This window comes from Mercurialis annua, linkage group LG3 (assembly GCF_937616625.2).
Source record: "Mercurialis annua linkage group LG3, ddMerAnnu1.2, whole genome shotgun sequence".
NCBI classification, from domain to species: Eukaryota; Viridiplantae; Streptophyta; class Magnoliopsida; order Malpighiales; family Euphorbiaceae; genus Mercurialis; species Mercurialis annua.
The window spans coordinates 70,444,764-70,464,310 of NC_065572.1; the positions used below are offsets into that span (position 1 = coordinate 70,444,764).

General features: G+C 30.8%; 2 protein-coding genes across 2 annotated transcripts; one reads left to right on the plus strand and one right to left on the minus strand.

The window, feature by feature from the left end:
- Positions 1–5,849: 5,849 nt before the first annotated feature.
- On the minus strand, positions 5,850–10,721 carry LOC126673389 (probable serine/threonine-protein kinase At1g54610). Its single transcript, XM_050367519.2, has 7 exons — positions 10,194–10,721; positions 9,803–10,087; positions 8,024–8,341; positions 7,429–7,656; positions 7,126–7,226; positions 6,907–7,030; positions 5,850–6,444 (listed from the first exon to the last, which is right to left on the minus strand). The coding sequence occupies exons 1-7, from the start codon at positions 10,539–10,541 to the stop codon at positions 6,094–6,096; spliced, it is 1,755 nt and encodes a 584-aa protein (XP_050223476.1). The 5' UTR covers positions 10,542–10,721; the 3' UTR covers positions 5,850–6,093.
- Positions 10,722–17,131: 6,410 nt separating this feature from the next.
- Positions 17,132–19,268, plus strand: LOC126673390 (proteasome subunit alpha type-4-like). The gene is made up of 2 exons (XM_050367520.2): positions 17,132–17,273; positions 18,322–19,268. Exon 2 carries the CDS (start codon positions 18,328–18,330, stop codon positions 19,078–19,080), a length of 753 nt encoding a protein of 250 aa, XP_050223477.1. The 5' UTR covers positions 17,132–17,273; positions 18,322–18,327; the 3' UTR covers positions 19,081–19,268.
- Positions 19,269–19,547: the final 279 nt, after the last annotated feature.

The following is a 19,547-nucleotide window of genomic DNA, read 5'->3' on the forward strand; positions in this document are numbered from 1 at the left end:
GTTATTACATTTGACAATTTTAGTAAATATTGTTTTGTAAACCGTATGCAATTGTTATATAAACATTTATATTTCATTTTAAACTGACATCTATACTATTGCAAACTGTATATAATATTGTTTATAATAGCTGCAAACTGTATATAACAGTATACAAACCTTTTTCATTTTGATTTGTTCTATAAGTTTTAACTGTTTTATATACTGTTATATACAGTTTGCAACTGATCTAAAAATTATATTATATAAAGAAATTGATTGTAACTTTTTCAAAGCTATTATGTAAATTGTCTTACAATGAATTCAATAAGAAAAAATTATTTAAAATTGTTCAAAACTATTAAAAAATAAAAACAAGAATTGTATCAATTTTTTGGATGATTTCTACATGTCTTCTTATTATGACCATATTTTTCACATCTTCCACATCTGTTTTTGCTTGACTTTTCATTTGGTCCTTTGATCCTTCTTTTTCTTGGTCTACCTGCTTTAACCTTTCCCTTTGTTGTTAGAACAACTTGATTTTTTTATTTCTATTAGAATATCCCATGTTTCTTCGTTTGCAATTGGATAGACTATGTCTTCATAAGCAGCTAGCATTTCGTTCTTCGTGTAATACTCATTTCATGCTATTCTCTGATGTCTCTCTTAATGCTGAAAATTCTCCTTCCATAGACAACATGTTATTTTGTAAAACCAATTCCATGTTATCTTGGTTTACAGTTGCATTTTATGTCTCACTAGAATAGACTTTTTTCCTCTTTTTCTCTAATGTTACACATATTCTATATTTTGTGATGTCATTATCTTTTCTCTTAAGCTCTTTGTAGAATGTAAGACCTGAATCATCTTCAATACTTATTGGAGGACGATCATCACTGATTTTGTACTTAATAACTAATATATTTTGTTTAAGCTGGATCTTCATTTCAGTAGAGATTATAATATCAACAAGATTTGTGAAGTTACAATTCTTTGGTAATATAATTCCAGATACTCTATAATTTGAATAAGATGAATCATCTTCCCATCAGTCATCATATTGTAATAAAATCTGTAAATCTTCCATTCCTGAAGTAAAAATTAAAATAGTAAATAATATAGATACTGTTATAATCGATTGTAACTCATTGTAAACAATTAGAAAATCAAAATTTTACTGATTAAAACTAATGTCAACTATTGTAAACGCACGTCATTTAACATTTAAACTAATGTAAACTAACTTTTAAAATAATATCAACAGTTAAACCAACAATATATATATTTTCATCTAAAATAACATTTAAACTAATATCAACTATTGTAAACACATATAAACTACATATGCAACTGTTTTAAACTTTATAATAATTAAAAATATTTTATATAAAATTAAATTTTATTCAGAAATTAGGTTTAAACACATTGAAACTTCGATAAAGTTGCGTTTCCCGTTTCGGAAACCGGAAACTCGTGGACACCCGTACGAAACGTTTCGGGCCGTTTCTGTAAATAATAAAAATTAAAATTTGTAAAAAATTTAAAATTCTTACCCACAAATAAAAAAATCTAACTAGTTACCCATAAATTTTACATTCGCATTGCCCACAATATAACAAATATACTTATTTGTGTTGAATTGTATTATATTTTTTATATATTTATAAAATTTTAAATATTTAGTACATTAAATTGAATTATTTTGTTAATTATCATAAATATTTAAATAATATTTTTATAAATATATCCCTAAATTTTTGTTATTTACACGTTTCCCCCACGTTTCGTGTCCTTCATTTTGAAAAACTTTCGTTTCCCCGTGTCCGTTTCGTATCGTTTCCGTTTCCCGTTTCCGTTTCCGTGCTACTTAGGTTATAATTCATTTGATACTATTAGAAGCTGTACTATACTTTATTTTATATAATTATAAACTGTTTTGTTTAGTTTTTAGATTATTGCATCTGTTATCAATTATTGTGAACACATATAAAATAAAACAGAAATTGTATGAATCTGATAATATAAAAAACTATAAATAATTAAAAAATCAAAATTATACTGATTAAAACTAATGTCAACTATTATAAACACGTGTAAACTTACATTTAAACTAATATTAAATAATATCAACTAACATTTAAACTAATGTCAATCAACATTTAAACTAATGTCAACATTTAAACCTACAATAGATATATTTTCATGTAAATAACATTTAAACTAATGTCAACTATTGCAAACACATGTAAATTACATATGCAACTGCTTTAAACTTTAAAATATAAAAAATATTTGATATAAAATTAAATTTTATTTAAAAATTAGGTTTATACACATTGAAACTGTTATAATTTATTTGATACTATTAGAAACTGTACTATATTTTATTTTATATAATTATAAACTGTTTTGTTTAGTTTTTACAGTTTGCAACAGATCTATACGTTTTTAATTTAAATCAGTTTTCATGAAACATATCATTGCACTTGTTATCAACTGTTGTAAACACGTATAAAATAAAACAGAAATTATATGAATCTGATAATATAAAAAACGATAAAAAAATAAACGAATGAAACAGTTTGCAACTGTTATATAGATTTTATTGCGTTAATGTTCGAAAAATCTCCGAAACCTAATTAAACATACTAAAACTGTAAAACAAATCGATTGAACAAATTTTTACCGTTTTTTTTTTTGCTGAATTCGTAGTTATTGATGATCGTAATGAATGAATTTGAATAATGTAGCAGTATATCGAGTGAATCTGACAAAATATTGAAGAGGGAATTCGTGATTTTGAGATCTGAAAAAGAAAAGAAAAGATGAGCTGAAAGTTTTGAGGAGAAAGAAGAAGTTTGTTACAATGAAAACACGTGGAGTATTATTTAGGTATAAAAATAAATAAATCAGGGTATAAAAGTAATTGGCTGAGGCGGTTAGGTATGAAAGTTAAGTCCACAAATTGCGGTAGGTATTTGCTATTATTTTACTTATTTATGTAAGGCTTAATTACTTAAAGAACCCCCACCTTTAATTTTTATTTCGTTTATACCCTGACCTAGAAAAACTGTCACATATACCCTTGACGTTGTCATTATGTTTCGCCTCTACCCTCGAGGTATTAAATTGACCTCTTTTCATTTGAAAAAGAGTTTAAAATAATCCTTCATTTTTAGCATATATTCTAATTACACGTCAATGTTATTAATTATACAAAAACACTTTCTTCTTTAAAAAATTCAACTAATAATAATAATTTAATTTATATTAGTTATCAATAATTTGTTAAATATAAAAAACCGTAAATTTTTTTACATCAGACTAATTAATTTCAATATAATACCGTACTTTAATTTTAAAATCTATTTTTAATTTTTTTTTTAAAAATTGAAAAAAAAATAGCTCCTCCTGAGCTTCTCCTTCCTTCCATGGAAGGAAGGAGCTCGTAGCTCTTTCCTCCATGAGGAAGGAGGACGCTGCTCCTTCCTCATGGAGGAAGGAGGACGCTGCTCCTTCCTCATGGAGGAAGGAGCACGCTGCTCCTTCCTCATGGAGGAAGGAGCACGCTGCTCCTTCCTCCATGTGAGGAAGGAGGACGCTGCTCCTTCCTCATGGAGGAAGGAGCACGCTGCTCCTTCCTCATGGAGGAAGGAGCACGCTGCTCCTTCCTCCATGTGAGGAAGGAGCAGTGCGAGCTCCTTCCTCACATGGAGGAAGGAGCAGCTCCTTCCTCCATGGATGGAGGAGTCCATGGAGGAAGGAGCTTATTTCCGTAAAAATAAAAAAAAAATATTAGGGGTTTTCTAAATAGAAGTACGGTTATTAATAGGACTTAATAAAAATATTTTATTTTATTTATTTATTTTATTTAAATTAAAAAAATTAATTAATTTTAGGATTTATTTAAACGTTTTTAAAGATGAAGTATTATTTTGTACATTTTTTAATAGAAAAAGGTATAAAATAACCCTTAAATTTAGTTGTTTTTAGGAAATCATCTTTTTTTTGAAATTTGGGGTAGAGGCGAAACATAATGACAACGTCAAGGGTATATATGACAGTTTTTCTAGGTCAGGGTATAAACGAGATAAAGATTAAAGGTGGGGTTTTTTTAAGTAATTAAGCCTTTATGTAATTCCCTAATTTTCTCTAATTTGTTTACATTTTAATTTAATACTGTTTATGTTTTTTGTGTTCTTTGATAAGTTTTTAAAGAGAATTTATCCTACATAATAGTTGTGTTATATTGTAATTTACAACAAATTAATTAGCATTTGAAATTATAAAAATTTATAATCAATTTTTTATTTATTAAATATTTCATATACTAATGCACTATTGGTTTGTTGCACGTAGGGTGATAAAAAAAATCGATTGGCCGAATTAACCGACCAAAGCGATGAATTTCGGTAGATTTGATTTGATTAAAGTAGTTAGTTCGGTCAATTCAGTTTTAAAATTAAAAAAATTCGTTTTTTCAGTTATCAGTTCGGTTTGAATTATAAATAAATTATCCGAACTGACCAAAATAACCAAATTTTTGAATTTTTTTCTCGCAGTTTTGTCGGTTTTAACCGACCGAATTAACTGACCTATTCGGTCGGTTCGATTTTAAACTTCTTATTCGGTCATTTTGATTTTGGCTATTTGGAACGGTTAATTCGGTTAATGGTAGTTGGTTTCGTTTTGACTATTCGGTTAGTTCGGTTTTAAACATCTTATTCGGTCATTTTAATTTTGGCTATTCGGAACGGTTAATTCGGTTAAAGGGTGGTCGGTTCTGTTTCGACCGAATGCTAATCCCTACTTGCACGAATGACATGACACAAGGTTAGCCTATATAATTTTCTGTTTTTAAGATGTTAGAGTTATTCATAAAAAAAAGATGTTAGAGTTATTATCAAGATCCGAAATACATAAGTTGCTTGTAAGAGATGCGAACTATATATAATGATCATTTTTCAACCTTCTTATTTTTTAAGTGTTTAATGTTACCAATGAGTTATAACTCAAATGGTATAAGCATTGAGCAGCGATCTGCTAGGTCGATTTCTCCCACAAACACTCCCTCTTTCCCTAATTATAAAAAAAAAGTCTTTAATATTATTTTTTATACTAAAATAAAAAACATAATATTTCTAAAAGAATCAGGAACATAATGTAGTAATATTTATTATTATTTTTATTTTTTATATTTTTTTATATTGTAGTTCGGTTTGTTTGTTTTTTCAGTTTTCAAAATGTCCAAATCAAACAAAAAACCGAACACTAAACTTTACCTAAATAGAAACAAGGCCTAATTACTTAAAAACCACCCACCTTATAACTTTTTTTCATTTATACCACGACCTAGGAAAATTTTCATTTGTACCTTATTTTTGATTTTTATGTTTCGTTTGTACCTCAAGAGTAATTTTTTTAATAATTTTATTAATTTAAAGAGGAAAATATTAAAAACAAGATACATAAATGATTATCGTTAACGTTTTATTAGAATATAAGTTAAAAATGAAGGACTAATTTAAACTTTTTTTTCAAAAAAAAAAAGTCAATTCAACTCATGAGGGTAGAGATGAAACATAAAAATCAAAAATATGGTACAATTGAAAATTTTCCTAAATCATGGTATAAATGAAAAAAAATTACAAGGTGGGTGGTTTTTAAGTAATTAAGCCTAGAAACAAATCAAATTATTTTTACCGAATAACCGAACCAAATAACGAATTTCCATTCGGTTCAATTCAGTTTCCCAGTCTTGTTCGGTTCGTGCACAGCCCTACTCCTAATATGAAAACCGAACACTAGATATCATTTATGAAAAATAATAATTAAAAAGACAGATAACTTGACGAACACGCAACATGTTGGAGCAAAACCACTTTCATTCTGACTTGAAGAAGCACTTGCTTCTTAAAATAGCTGTACAAGAGAAGTGGCAGATTATACACAGTCACTGGGACCTCTGTTGCGTGGATTATACACCCAATATTTATATAATAAATGAGAACAATAATTAAATATGGGAAATAACCAAAAATATTGAAGCCCCACCACGAAAATTGAGCATCTAATTGAAGAAAAAAATTTGCAACATAACAACTTCTTTCTCTACCTCCGGCTGCCAAAAACCTCAGATTTACCCTTGAATAACAGATCCAATGATAGTCCTATTGAGGACTGATTAAATTGACGGATGAACTTCCGCGATGGAGCCATCTTGGGATCTTCCTTATTGTTTTTTCTTCTTCCGGAAGGGCCCCCGACAGCCTCCGCACTTTTAATGGATGATGAAGATTTTGAATCGAATATAGACGAGTTAAAAGAAGTATCAGTTGCACCAAATGATACAGGGCCTTTATGTGATGAATCTATATGATGTCCGACTGCTGCATCCTGATGAGGTGGTGGAAATTTCTCACTCTTGCTCTTAGGGTTTCCTTGAGCCATCACTCTCAATCTCTGCAATGTATGGAAATTTAAGTCAACGTTTACATGTAAAATTGCAGGCATAGAGTATAAATGTAATGCTATACATCAAAAGATAATAATGCTAGGACAGACCAATTCTCTCTCACATACTAACTAGCCTATAATGATCAGGTGAAAAATTACGATGTCCTGATGACTAAATCCCTTTGAATCCATGATTCAACACTTTTGGTAAGGATGGTGAAAAGAGTAGCAACTTGATAGACCAATTAGACTACAGTATGATTGTCAAAGATGAGGCATCACTACTGATAGTTGCGGCGAATCTATACCCTAGGGGCTACTAATTTCCTAAATGAACCCTTTCCGGTAGTAAAGAATGTAAAATGACAAAATTTTACTCTTCGTTTGGTTATTATCTAGGACGATTAATAAATAATGTGAGAAACAACTTATCTATCCGGTCATTGAATAAAGTTGTAGTTTACATACATCTAAATTTGATGACATTTCTGCATTGGCTTCTGGGGCTGGAACGGCCCTACCAACCCGATCGCGAGTTCTAACTCTTCTAGCACCATCAACAGCATTTGATTTTCCGCTTAGGCCTTTTTGCCTGAGGTACAAAATAAAATTAGTATTAACTGTCAGCAAGTAATTGAGATGAATCCAATAACAAATAGACTAGAAGTGAGGAAAGAATAAGCAAACCTTCTTGCTTCCTCTTCTCTCAACTTCACATCCATTTCTTTACTAGGAGGATACTTGGGTAAACTTGATGGCTCACAAGCAAGAGGCTCAGTAGTAAAGAACTGAATTCAGAAAACCAATTACATAGTTACACTCACAAACCGTTGAATGTCAATTGACATGCTAGTTTGAGGACAGCTACATTAAGCCGATTTTGACCAGAAAACACAAACATCATACTTGGTAGCAAGCACGTAAATGTTCCTTTGTATAAAAATAGTAAGCAATTAGTTTTGTCCATTTTTCTTGGTCAACATCACTTACTTCTCTATTTAGAGCTGAAGTGGCAGTGCCACGATTATCGGGATCAATTGAAAGAAGACTTTCCATCAGAGGTAGTGAAGAAGGAGGAAAATCCTTGAAGGTTTCTGATAAACAGCGTTTATACGGCTGCTGAGGTTTAAACAGCGTTGCATTAGGAAGTTTCGATTTCTTCCAGTATTCCTCGGATGGGGAGCCGCATAACTTAAATATCTTGTGAAGTTGTTCAACCTGAGCACGAAAATAAATGAACAGAAAGTCAACAATGAACTTGCTTAGACAGAAATGGCATGAAAAAAAGACAAATAGGATAATGCTGCAAAAAATCAAATAGAAAGCAAGATATTAATTTTGTTGCATCAGCATGAGTTTCCTAGAAAATTTCAATCTTTAAAATATTCCAGCAAGTGGAAATTTTATCAGGAGAATTTCATGAGATTGATCACAGATTTCTTAGAGCATATTAATCAAATCATGACCATGTGTAGTCAAGACTCATCGTGGACAAAGGACCTTAGCAGTACCACATCATCATTTCAGCACAAGGAATGATCTGTAAAGAGATCATTAAACCTGCTAAACATTAACAGAACAGTACCTCTGTACGACCAGGCATTATTGGCTTCCCAGCAAGTAGCTCTGCCAAAATGCAGCCAGCACTCCAAAGGTCAACACCAACACTATAATAGGTAGCTCCCAGAAGAAGCTCAGGAGGACGGTACCAAAGGGTCACAACTCGACTGGTCATGGGAACTTTTCGATCAGGATCAAAGAAAGTCGCCAGTCCAAAATCAGCAATTTTTAGAACCCCTTCATTATCAATAAGCAGATTGGAACCCTTGATGTCCCGATGCAAGACACCTTGACGGTGGCAGTGCTCAATGCCAGCTAGCAATTGCTTCATGTAGCACTTGACCTACAAAGAAGAACATAGCAAAAACCGTATATCAGTCAGCCAGAACACTGAAGGGCACAGAGAAAAGTTAAATAAAAAGGTACTACTATACCTTAAGAAGAACTAATATGAAAGAGATTATTTTCTTTTCAGCAAGACACTAGTCAGGCTTTGCATAGTTGAGAATTCCAAATACAATATATCAAACAATATATGCTCCACATGCAGTCAAAACTATATTTTTAATATGCATTAAGATTATGGAGTATATGAAAAGGGGACTTCAATGCTATAACAATATCACCTCTCTCGCAGACTAAACAGTTCCTAGTTTAACTGTTAATCTGAAGGGAAAACAACACTTTGGCCTCTTGGAAGCAGAGACTAAATACAGTTGCAACTTTGTAGTATGAACTAGAGAATTGTGCGAGATAATCACTTAATTCGTTCTAAATAAAACACTAAAAGTTTCTCTCTTATGCCTCCAAAGGCTTCTTAGTTCAACTAAACCACGCATTAATCCCACAGCACTGCTCATAAAAAGCGCACTGGGACTTCTAAGAGCATAAACAGCAGTAAAAAGTAGGAAAGCTATTAGATTTTTTATCCGCAACATTTAAAATGCCTGTCTTTTAATGAAAAATAGAAAAGATAATTCAGCCTGACTGATTGAGTAACTATCTCGTTAAGTTATTATAGATAATTAATTAATAGAACTAATAAGGTTCTGGACTAATAGTTTGGTCTAGCTGTGACATTGCCTGAATGTCAAGTAAATATATATGATAGCTTATATTTCCTGTTCCGCTTATCTTGCAAAATAAAAACTTCAATTGAACTAACATAATGTAAAACATATTTAATCAAGTGAATCTCATAAAGCTATTTCAGGCCATAGAAATTAATAATTATGAAGTTAATTTATATCTTTCTGTGAATCTGTGCACATTCAAAAAGTTGATTAGGAAAAGGCAAAAGAGACAAGGTACATTTACTTTAAATATAAATATAAAGAGACAACAAAGGATGTCTGTAATTGCTATGATTCCACATGTTATGATGTAAGCTATGAAATTTCGGTGAATTTTCAGCCACAAAACAATACAAAACATCACACAAAAATATGAAAGCTCCATACATCATAGCGCACAAAATCCACAAAACTGTCAATACAAACACTACTAGACATGGGGCCCAATTACTGTAGAAAATTCTTCGTATTTGTAATAACACCGAAGAACTTCAGCAATTGAACTAAAAACATAGACATAGCCACATAATTCTGCTTGGGTAATCAAAGAGTAAAATGCACTAAACATCCAAAAGCTAAAGAAACAACCTTGAGAAACACATACCCGAACTGAACGAACCCATCCACACCACACCACCAAACTAACTCCCCAACAACACAAATACCACAAATAATTCTACTTTACTCAATGAACCCGAATCTAATCCAGAAAAGCATGAATTAGAGTGTACCTGAGCCTCACTAAACTTGACTCCTTGGCGAGCAGCGAGTCCTGAGAGATCATGATCCATATACTCAAAAACCAAATAAAGACTACAAGACATTCTTGAAGTAACCAAACCTTCAAGCTTAAGCACATTAGGATGATCTAATCTTCTCAAAACAAGAATCTCTCTGGCCATAAATTTAACACTCTCGGGCTCTAAATTATCAAATCTTACTTTTTTTAAAGCCACAATCTTTCCTGTTATTAGATCCCTTGCCTTGTATACATTGCTATACGTACCTTGCCCAATCTAATCACCAAATTAACAACTCATCAGTATTAATTAAAAGCTGCCACGTCATATCAAATGTCACAAATAATAATCATTTTAAATGAAAAGGAGCATAATTATTTACTTTCTCAAGCTTCTCAAAGGTGTTAGCTCGCCGAGGAGTCCAATCACCGATGGCGTCACCGGCGACCGCCATTAACCAAGACGGCCATCCCTGCTCATATCTAAGAGTAGCCGCCGGCGATTGCGACCTTGGAATCCGTTTATCCGCCGGGAAAACCTCCACGTGTAAATCACCGGCGGTTTTAGCTCTCTGCCTTTCCTTCTTAGTCCTTGTAACAGCATTAACAGACTCATTAACTGTAACAGAAGGTTCATCGGAGCTCCGGTCACGATTTGAAGATCCTGCGGCGGATGAACGACTCCGTCGTCGGTCTCCGGAAGTTGTGGCCTTGCCATGAACGCATCCCATTTTTAAACTAGGAAAACATGAGAGCTGAGATAATGAGTGGTTTTCCGATGCCGGGAAACCGCTTCAAAGCTTCAAGTTAATTAAGCGACGACGTTTAGATAAATAGATATGCAGATTTTTGTAGAGAGAGAGGGGGATAAAAACCGCGAAGGATTCTAAGTTAGCTTAAGCTTCTTGTTTAGTTGGTTGAGTGAGTCACTGTGGATAGTGAGTGAGTTTAACATTTCTGAAAAAGGGCATGGAGTTTCAGATTATCTACGAAATTGCCATGCTGATTATGAGCTGTCACGTGTCAGGGGACTTCAAGATGGACAAAGGTTTCTTTTCAAAAGTATATTATTATTGTATTATTAATATTACAAAAAATAATTACTGCTTAGATTTTACTAGTGACGTATTAAAGTGATAGGAGGAGTGACAATAAAAAGGAAATTTACTTTTTCTTCAACTGGAAAAAAAGGAAAATTAGTTGAAAAGTTACTTTTGGGATTAAGGACAGGCTGCCCTTAATCTATCTTTTGGTGGGTTATAAAAGAGGGTAGGGTCGTCTGCAAGTCATTCCGGCGCCATTTTGATGTGCCCTTGGCATTGGCATCTTCTCTTGCTAGGTGAGTTCGGGTCTGGGTTTTATTTGTCAATCTTTATAAAATTATTACTATATAATATAACTTTATATTTTTATCCAGTTTATGAAAAATTTCTGAGTCTCTGATTCAATATCATCAACATTATTGATATTTTAGTTTGAATATTTTTAAAGATTCAATTTCAATAATCGATGAATTGATTCAATTCAAGGTAAGTTTAATAACAGGATGAGTTTGAGCATATTTAGGACAGACTCAACCAAGTTTATCTACAAATTTAAGTTCGGTTTAGATCAAACCGGCTCAAACTTTTTTGGCTTAATACATTATTTGACCCCTAAATTATACCATTTTATTCTCTGCGACCTCTAAACTAATTTCGTCTTCTTTTGAACCTCTTAACTCCTTTTTTTTTGTTCTATTTAACTCCTCATTCGGAATGTGCACACCACGCGCGATGATGTGGATAAAATTGCTGACATGGCTTTGCTGACATGAGGTTAAATAGAATAAAAAAAAAAATAGTTAAGAGGTCAAATGGAACACTAAAATAGTTTAGAGGTCATAGGGAATAAAAGGGTAAAGTTTAGAGGTCAAAAATATATTAAGCCTAAATATTTTTTTAATTTAAAATAAAAAGTGATGTACTTTACATATTATTTGAAAAAATCATTTAAGGCTTTAGAAATCATGAAATTTAGCGTGTTTTCCAATTTTAACACAAATTTTTAAAATTCAAAATTGATTTGAAAAGTCTGAAATTGCAAAAAATTAAAAGCTGGTGTATTAAAAATTTAAAAATTGGAAATTCGTGAAACACGCTAAAAATTATAATTTTTTAAAAAATTTAGTCTTTTTTTAATATTATCACAACATAGTAAATTTATATACTTTATAATATCGCTAAAAATAGACAAACCTCATTTATCATTATTGAAATGTAAACAAATATTTACATGTACAAGAAGTTATATTATGTAATTATTTGACTAAATTCCAATATTTTTTATTTTTCTAGAAGATTAAATGGAAAAAAAATTAAATAATTATATTTTCGAGAAGGTTAAATAGATAAAAATTAAAAGTTTGAAGGTGTAATAGGAAAATAAAATATGTTCAGGGAATAGAATAAAATAGTGTAGTTCGGGGGTTCAATAAAACAATTTATGCATTTTAATTATTCTTCACGCGCTTCAAAGCGTTTGAAACATGCACTTTTGCCACGTTAAAGGAAAAAGGTCAGATAGGCAAAAAAAATTCAGTTGACGGGTTAAATAGAACAAAAAATAAAATTAAGAGGTCTAATAGAATATCAGATTAGTTTAAGAGTCTCAGAGAATAAAAGTGTATAGTTTAGGGGTCAAATGATGTATTAAGCCAACTTTTTTTATTCAAGCTTTGTCCATATATTGAATTTATGTTGGATCAAACCGAATTATTTCAATCGGTATCTAAAATATAATCCAAATCCAATCATAAGTAACATATATAACACTATTTGAGGTCATATCAAATTTAATAAATCAACATTAGTTAGACGGGCAAAAATCCAATAGGTTAAATAGTTACAATTCAATATTTGTCTTTGAGTTTCTATTACTTATTGAATTTATACTTTCATATTTGTACGAAATAGACGGTAGTTTTAATGATTATAAATATAATTTATTAGCATTTGAGTTACATTTAAAATGACTAGTAAAACGTATTTTTATGATAAAGATATTATAATTCAATTTAAAAAATTTAGGATGGACTCATGTAATAAATCAAATGAACAGCAAAGAGACATTCTTTGTGATAAAAAAAGGAGAAATGTTTGTAGGAGAAATTGAACTCACGACCTAAAAATTTATTGTCCAACTTATATTATTTGAGGGGCATTTAATTGTTTTATATATGTGATTTTAAAATGTACTGTGGTGATACCATTTGCATTAATAAAGATGTCTAGAAGTGTTTCTGCTTATTTAAAGGGACCACTGTGTCTTTTAGTCAAAATTTTGAGGAAATACAAAAAAAGAAAACAATCCATCAGAGCAGAGAGACACCAGAACCAATTTCACCTACCATGCCGTGCTCATTTATATCACCTGACATTTCTATTTATTTATTCCCTACTCTATTTTTTCCCATCAAATTCTGGCAATGAATAATTGATAGTATCATTATTTTCCACATTAAATATTTTAAAATTCAAACTATGGAATTGTTATTTAATAAACTTAATTTTTTTATTGTATTTGCTTTGGTATCAAAAGAAAATTCCGAAATTAAGTGGACTAAATTATAAAACACAGAATGTTTTCTTTACATAGTTAAAACCTTTTGTATTTAAAATGATATGAAAATGTTACTTCGAGCTTAGAGAATCTCAATGTAACGCACATGTGCTTGCAGACAAAATTAAGTAATATATTTTATTAAAAGAATTATGACATTTAATTTAATAAATTAATTAGTATATTCATTAATTTTATTGATGAAAAGAATTAATAAAAAAATTATGACAATTTAATTTAATAGTTTTATATTTTAAAATACTTATTTTTAAACAATAAAAATAATAAAGGATTCAAGGGATAAAATAAGATTTAACTTAATATTTTAAATTACTTTTATTATAAATTAATTTATATTCAAAACAAATATTATAGAAAATATGAAAGGGCATTATTTCTATCAATAAATAATGTAATGAATCTAAAAAAAAATTAAATTTAAAAATGTATAAAAATCAAGATACATCAATTATCCTTTTAGTCTAAATAGTTCAAAGCGATAAATATTATAAACCGAAATAGTAAATTAAATAATTGCCGATCTTACCCTTCTATATAGGTCTGCTCATGGATACACCTATAGGGAGCACATCCATATTTTGTGCAAAAAAGTTTGCTAGTCAATGGAAGAAATTTTGAAATATCATCATGATTTTTTTCTTCTATATAAAAAAAGGAATATAAAATGAGTTTCTAGTAATTGAAGCTTAAGGTCGGAGAGAAAACAATTGACTTAAGGTGTAATTGAAGGTGAGTTTGATCAAACTATTTCTCCTCTTAATAAGAATGTTTGAAGGATTACATATTCAAAGCAACGTGTAATTGAAGTTTGAAAGTATTGGCATATTTGACTCATGTTCGTTGATCAAACTCTTTCCCCCCTTCAAACATTTCTTTATTTTCATTTGATTTTTTCGTCACCCATTTCATTATATTCTCATAAATTGGTCAATAATTTGTGTTCTTTAATCAACTTTGTAGAATCATTTAATGGTAATACAAGTATATTTTGATATAACTCGGGATGGTTATGTTTTACTATTAAAATTTGTACTTTTTCTGTTCGAATAGAGTTGTCCGCTTTATTCTTTTTAATACTCCAATTTATCCAATTTAAAAATCTTTAAACTATATTATAATAAAAAAAATGAATAACTATGTTGAGATGAGTAAATTTTTTTTTTTGTTTAAAATTACGAAAGAAGATCTACGGATAGTGTCGCAAATTTTTTAACACGTCCACCTGGTTCTGCATAATTCATTTTTTGAATTTTCTACAAATTTAGCTGTTTCAAATTTAAGCTGATAGAATCATTTATTTATATTAGAAGTTCTAATATATGATAATTGATTATGAAAATTATTGAACTTTTAAATTATTGTATTTTGATAGTAAAAATTTGATTTATTGATTTTAACAAATAAATTTTAATTTTATTTTGACAAGAGAAATTGTCTTATTTTCAAAATAAAATATACATATACGGTCAACAATGTTTAACTATTTATGTTAAACTTATATTTAGATATTTTATATAGACACATAACCAGTAAAGAATAAACTAGACGTTTAGACCATCTCCAACCCATACCTATTTTTGGGTTTGGGTCATGATTTTCAACTCCAACCCATACCTACTTCCCACCCCATTTCTTTGTTTGTGAATAGTAACAACCCACTTCTTGGTATGCACTATTCACACAAACCCATTTTTTGGTTAATTGGATATTTATTTTTTAATTACAATTTATATAGCTAACTTTGCAAATGTTCATTTTGGTCCAACTTTTCATTAAATACCAATTAAATTTTTAATAATGTAATCCAAATTATTTTTATAGGTAAAAATAAAATAAATAAAATAAATTCTTTAAATTAAATACATAAAATTTAAACAACATATTTTTTATTTAAACATAAAAATTACGTTACATTAAACATAAACATTACATTATATTAAACATTAAAGCCGGTAGATAAATATTATAATTAAACTAATCCTAGAACGGAAATTAACATAATAGTTAATAAACAACATTAAACATTAAACATTAAAATTATTTAATTAAACTAATCCTTGAATGTAATGTGTTATTTTATTATTAATATTTTAATATAATGTGTTATTATAATTATAATTTTATTTTGTTTCAATTTTAATTATTATTTATTTTATTTTTTATAATTGGACATTAAATAATATTAAAAAAATTAATATTTAATTTAATATTATTTAAGCATTATTAAATAAATGAATAGATGAGGATGTATATGTTTAAAATATAAATATAGATGTGAAATGGTAAATGGTTAAATGTAGTAGTATTAAATATAAAAGAGAATATATAGAGAATATTCTTTTGGTGTGAAAAATGGGGTAATGGATTGGAGTAAAAACACTGTAGCAAACCTAAAAATGGGTAAATTGAAACTTAAAAATAGGTTTTGGGTTGGAGATGCCCTTATATTATAGTGACCATGATTTTGTATTGTTGAAATAAAATTTAAATTTAATTATCAAAATAAAATAAATTAAAAGAATTTCATGATAAAAATCAAATAATCTGAAAGTGTAACGACCTTTATAAACAATTGCCCCTCCTACTTTTTTTTTTTTTTTTGGTAAGCCCATCCGGTTTCCAAGGCTTCGCCCTGACTAATCCGGATCCGACCCGCGTCGCGCACCTGGCATGGTGGGTGAGTCTGCCAGTGGGAATTTTCTGCATTCACAAGGACTCGAACCCGAGACCTTGCTTAAGCGATACCAAGCCGCTTACCACTTGGACCAACCCCCATTGCTTCCCTCCTACTTTTATAAAACAACATGGTTAAAGTTATCAAATATGTTTATTCTTTGAGAGTTGATAATGAAAAGAGTTGACAATAAATCACACTACTAAAAAACAGTTTTTTTATCGATAGATTTTACGATAGACATAAATTCGTTGGTAAATTGAGCTGAATAACTTGTCAACTCTCCACCCACTTCACCAGCTCTATTAAATTTGATGCACGCTCAAATTTGTAAAGTTTGGTTAATTATTATACAGTATATTTATCGGGCAAGTTTAGGGTCGGGATCGACGAAAAACAAAACAGACTGGGCCAAATTCAAGTTAGGCAAAATTTGAGTTCGAGCTCGAATGTTTTATACTTGAGCTCGAATGAGTCTAAATTTTAAAGCTCAAACCCTACCAATAACGAGTTATTCGAGCTCGACTCAAATCAATACAAATTTTTGTATTATTTAATGTATTTTAAATTTTTTGCTATTAAATATAGCATTTAATAATTAAAAAGGATATACACTTAAATTAAAAGATATAAAAAACCAATATAATAAAAAAATTAATTTTAATATTGTATGTGTGAGACTCATTTAGACCGGTTTGACCTCTTTAGGGTTGCGAGCCTTACGAGCCTTCTTGATTCATACTCGAGTTTGGCTCGAATTTTTCGAGCCAGTTTCGAGTTCTTTTTTGAGTCGACCTCGAGCAACTCGCGAGTAGCCCGACTCGTTTACACCCCTGGCCTAGGTAAGTTCTCTCAAAAAAATAAATAAATAATTGGGTAAGTTATCTATTGAATAAACTAACGTGCCCAATTCGTAATTAGCCCGAAACATCAAATGTTTTTTTTTTTTTGAAACAAACATCAAATGTTTTTAAGGAGAAAAAAAAAAGAGGATTGGCTAAACGACGTGTCGTCTCAATCAGAACGATAGAAAACTTGTCCAAAAAGACAAGAAAAATATTTCAGAATCCAAAACGAAAACTCCCTTCACTCATCTCAGTCTCAATCGGTTATCAACTCTCGCCGGAGCTAGCAATTTCGTCCTCATTACAGAATCTGATAATATCGGGTAAATCAAAGCATAGCATTACCTCTGTAATCAATATTACTCTAATTGAACCAATTTACTAATTTCAAATCCCTAATTTTTCCACTATACTTCTCATTCTTAAATTCAATTAACTTTGTTTATTTCTTGTTTTATTTACTGTTATTACTAATGTTTGAGAGCGTATTTTGATAAATTTAATTATAATAAAATCAGAGCAGATTAACCCTAGAGTTCGGTCTCCAGTCTTCACGTGTTTAGGTAGTAGGTTTTGTTTCATTGCCATTCTGCAATAATAGCGAATGAGAACGGCATAATTTATTGGATAATTTGTATTTTGTATGTATTTAAGAGTGCTTATTCTGATTTAATTATCATACCTTGGAAGTTAGTTTCATTTAGTTCACATTTAGCTTATTTGATGCCCATTCCTGCCATACTGTGCTTATGTTGGCAGATTAAATCAGTTTTTCACAGTGAAATTTCTTTTCAATTAACTTGGTTATAATTCTTTATCATTCTTTTAGGATATTTCAGTGAATTTGGAACTTTTCGTGTTTGCCTACCACAAAAGTGTATTAATGTTGCCTTTTTTTGTTTATTCTTGATTCTAAAATTCTAAAGTTGGCTCATTAGTGCATTGTTTTAATTACAGAGTAAAAAAGAGTTAGTTTGATAGCATCTGCCATGGTTTTTAGTAATTCCAAACCAAATTCTTAGAAGTATTGTGTTTTTTTATAGATCCCTCAATTGCTTTTGTGATGATAAGTAATAGAGAACCAAATGCTAATGATTGGCCAGTGTAGTTAAATGAACATTGTTCTCTAATGTGTCTGCTTGGCATGATTTTCTATCAACACTCGGAGGTTTTATCAGTATGCTGAGCAGTGAGCACTTAGATTTCATTTTGAAAGGAAATGACTTAGTCTATTTGTATCATACATGTTCTGTTATATCTCATTGATCACATTGAGCCTTTGAGGTATACTTTGGGGGATGCATGTGTGCAACTGCATGCACATCTTTTTATCTTTTCTAGCTGACTTGACCCTGTCTTTTCCATTTTCAGTGTGAAATGTCTCGAAGATATGATAGCCGCACAACGATCTTCTCTCCAGAAGGTCGTCTTTACCAAGTAGAGTATGCAATGGAGGCCATTGGAAATGCAGGAAGTGCAATTGGGATATTGTCAAAAGATGGGGTTGTCTTGGTTGGTGAAAAGAAGGTTACTTCTAAACTCCTTCAGACTTCAACATCAACTGAAAAGATGTACAAGATCGATGACCATGTAGCATGCGCTGTGGCTGGCATCATGTCTGATGCCAACATTCTTATCAACACAGCTAGAGTTCAAGCTCAGCGCTACACTTTTGCATACCAGGAACCAATGCCTGTTGAACAGCTTGTACAGTCTCTCTGTGATACCAAGCAGGGTTACACACAGTTCGGCGGACTCCGTCCCTTTGGTGTTTCTTTTCTCTTTGCTGGGTGGGACAAAAACTTTGGTTTCCAGCTTTACATGAGCGATCCTAGTGGCAACTATAGCGGTTGGAAGGCTGCAGCTGTTGGAGCAAACAACCAAGCAGCACAGTCAATGTTGAAGCAGGATTACAAGGATGACATCACAAGAGAAGAGGCGGTCCAGCTGGCGCTAAAGGTGCTCAGCAAGACAATGGACAGCACGAGTCTTACTTCTGATAAGCTTGAATTGGCTGAAGTCTTTCTCCTTCCAGGCGGAGAAGTGAAGTACCAGGTTAGCTCACCAGACTCTCTGAGCAAGTTGTTAGTGAAGTTCGGAGTCAACCAACCTACTACTGAAGCCTCGTAAGTTATTGCAGTTTAATTTTAGACGTGAATTTCAGCGCATTCAGTGTCAAATTGTGTACTACATGCCTATATTTCCCTAAGTTGTTTGTGCTTTGATACAACAAAATTGAATCTTACTGCATGTGTTTGACATTGATTATGATTTATGAGTTCGATGATATCTAGATCTGAAAGCATTTTTGCTGAACAGTTGTGGCTTCTTTGCCACCCTTTCATTATTCCTTTTGCTTCATGAACTTATGGTTGAAAGCATATAATCTTTTGTTTGATCACAATCGAAATAAAAGATTGGAACATAACAGGCAGGATATGTTTGCAGCATGTAAAATTAGAGGTGTAAGTGACAAATCTAGAAAAAGGTAATTTAAATTTGATTTTCTACTTACTTTTTCTAATATTCTACAAATTAGCGGTGACATCGCTATCAGTTAGCACATCTTACGCTGGCTTAAGAAGGGTCTAATTTTC

Bases quoted from the DNA above. Each gene is read 5' to 3' on its own strand.
- LOC126673390 (XM_050367520.2), top strand. From the start codon at position 18,328: ATGTCTCGAAGATATGATAGCCGCACAACGATCTTCTCTCCAGAAGGT.
- LOC126673389 (XM_050367519.2), bottom strand. From the start codon at position 10,541: ATGGGATGCGTTCATGGCAAGGCCACAACTTCCGGAGACCGACGACGG. The intron at 8,342-9,802 runs GTACACTCTAAT...TCTTCTTTGTAG, and splicing joins TCAAGTTTAGTGAGGCTCAG to GTCAAGTGCTACATGAAGCA. The intron at 7,031-7,125 runs GTTTGCTTATTC...TTTGTACCTCAG, and splicing joins AGAGAAGAGGAAGCAAGAAG to GCAAAAAGGCCTAAGCGGAA.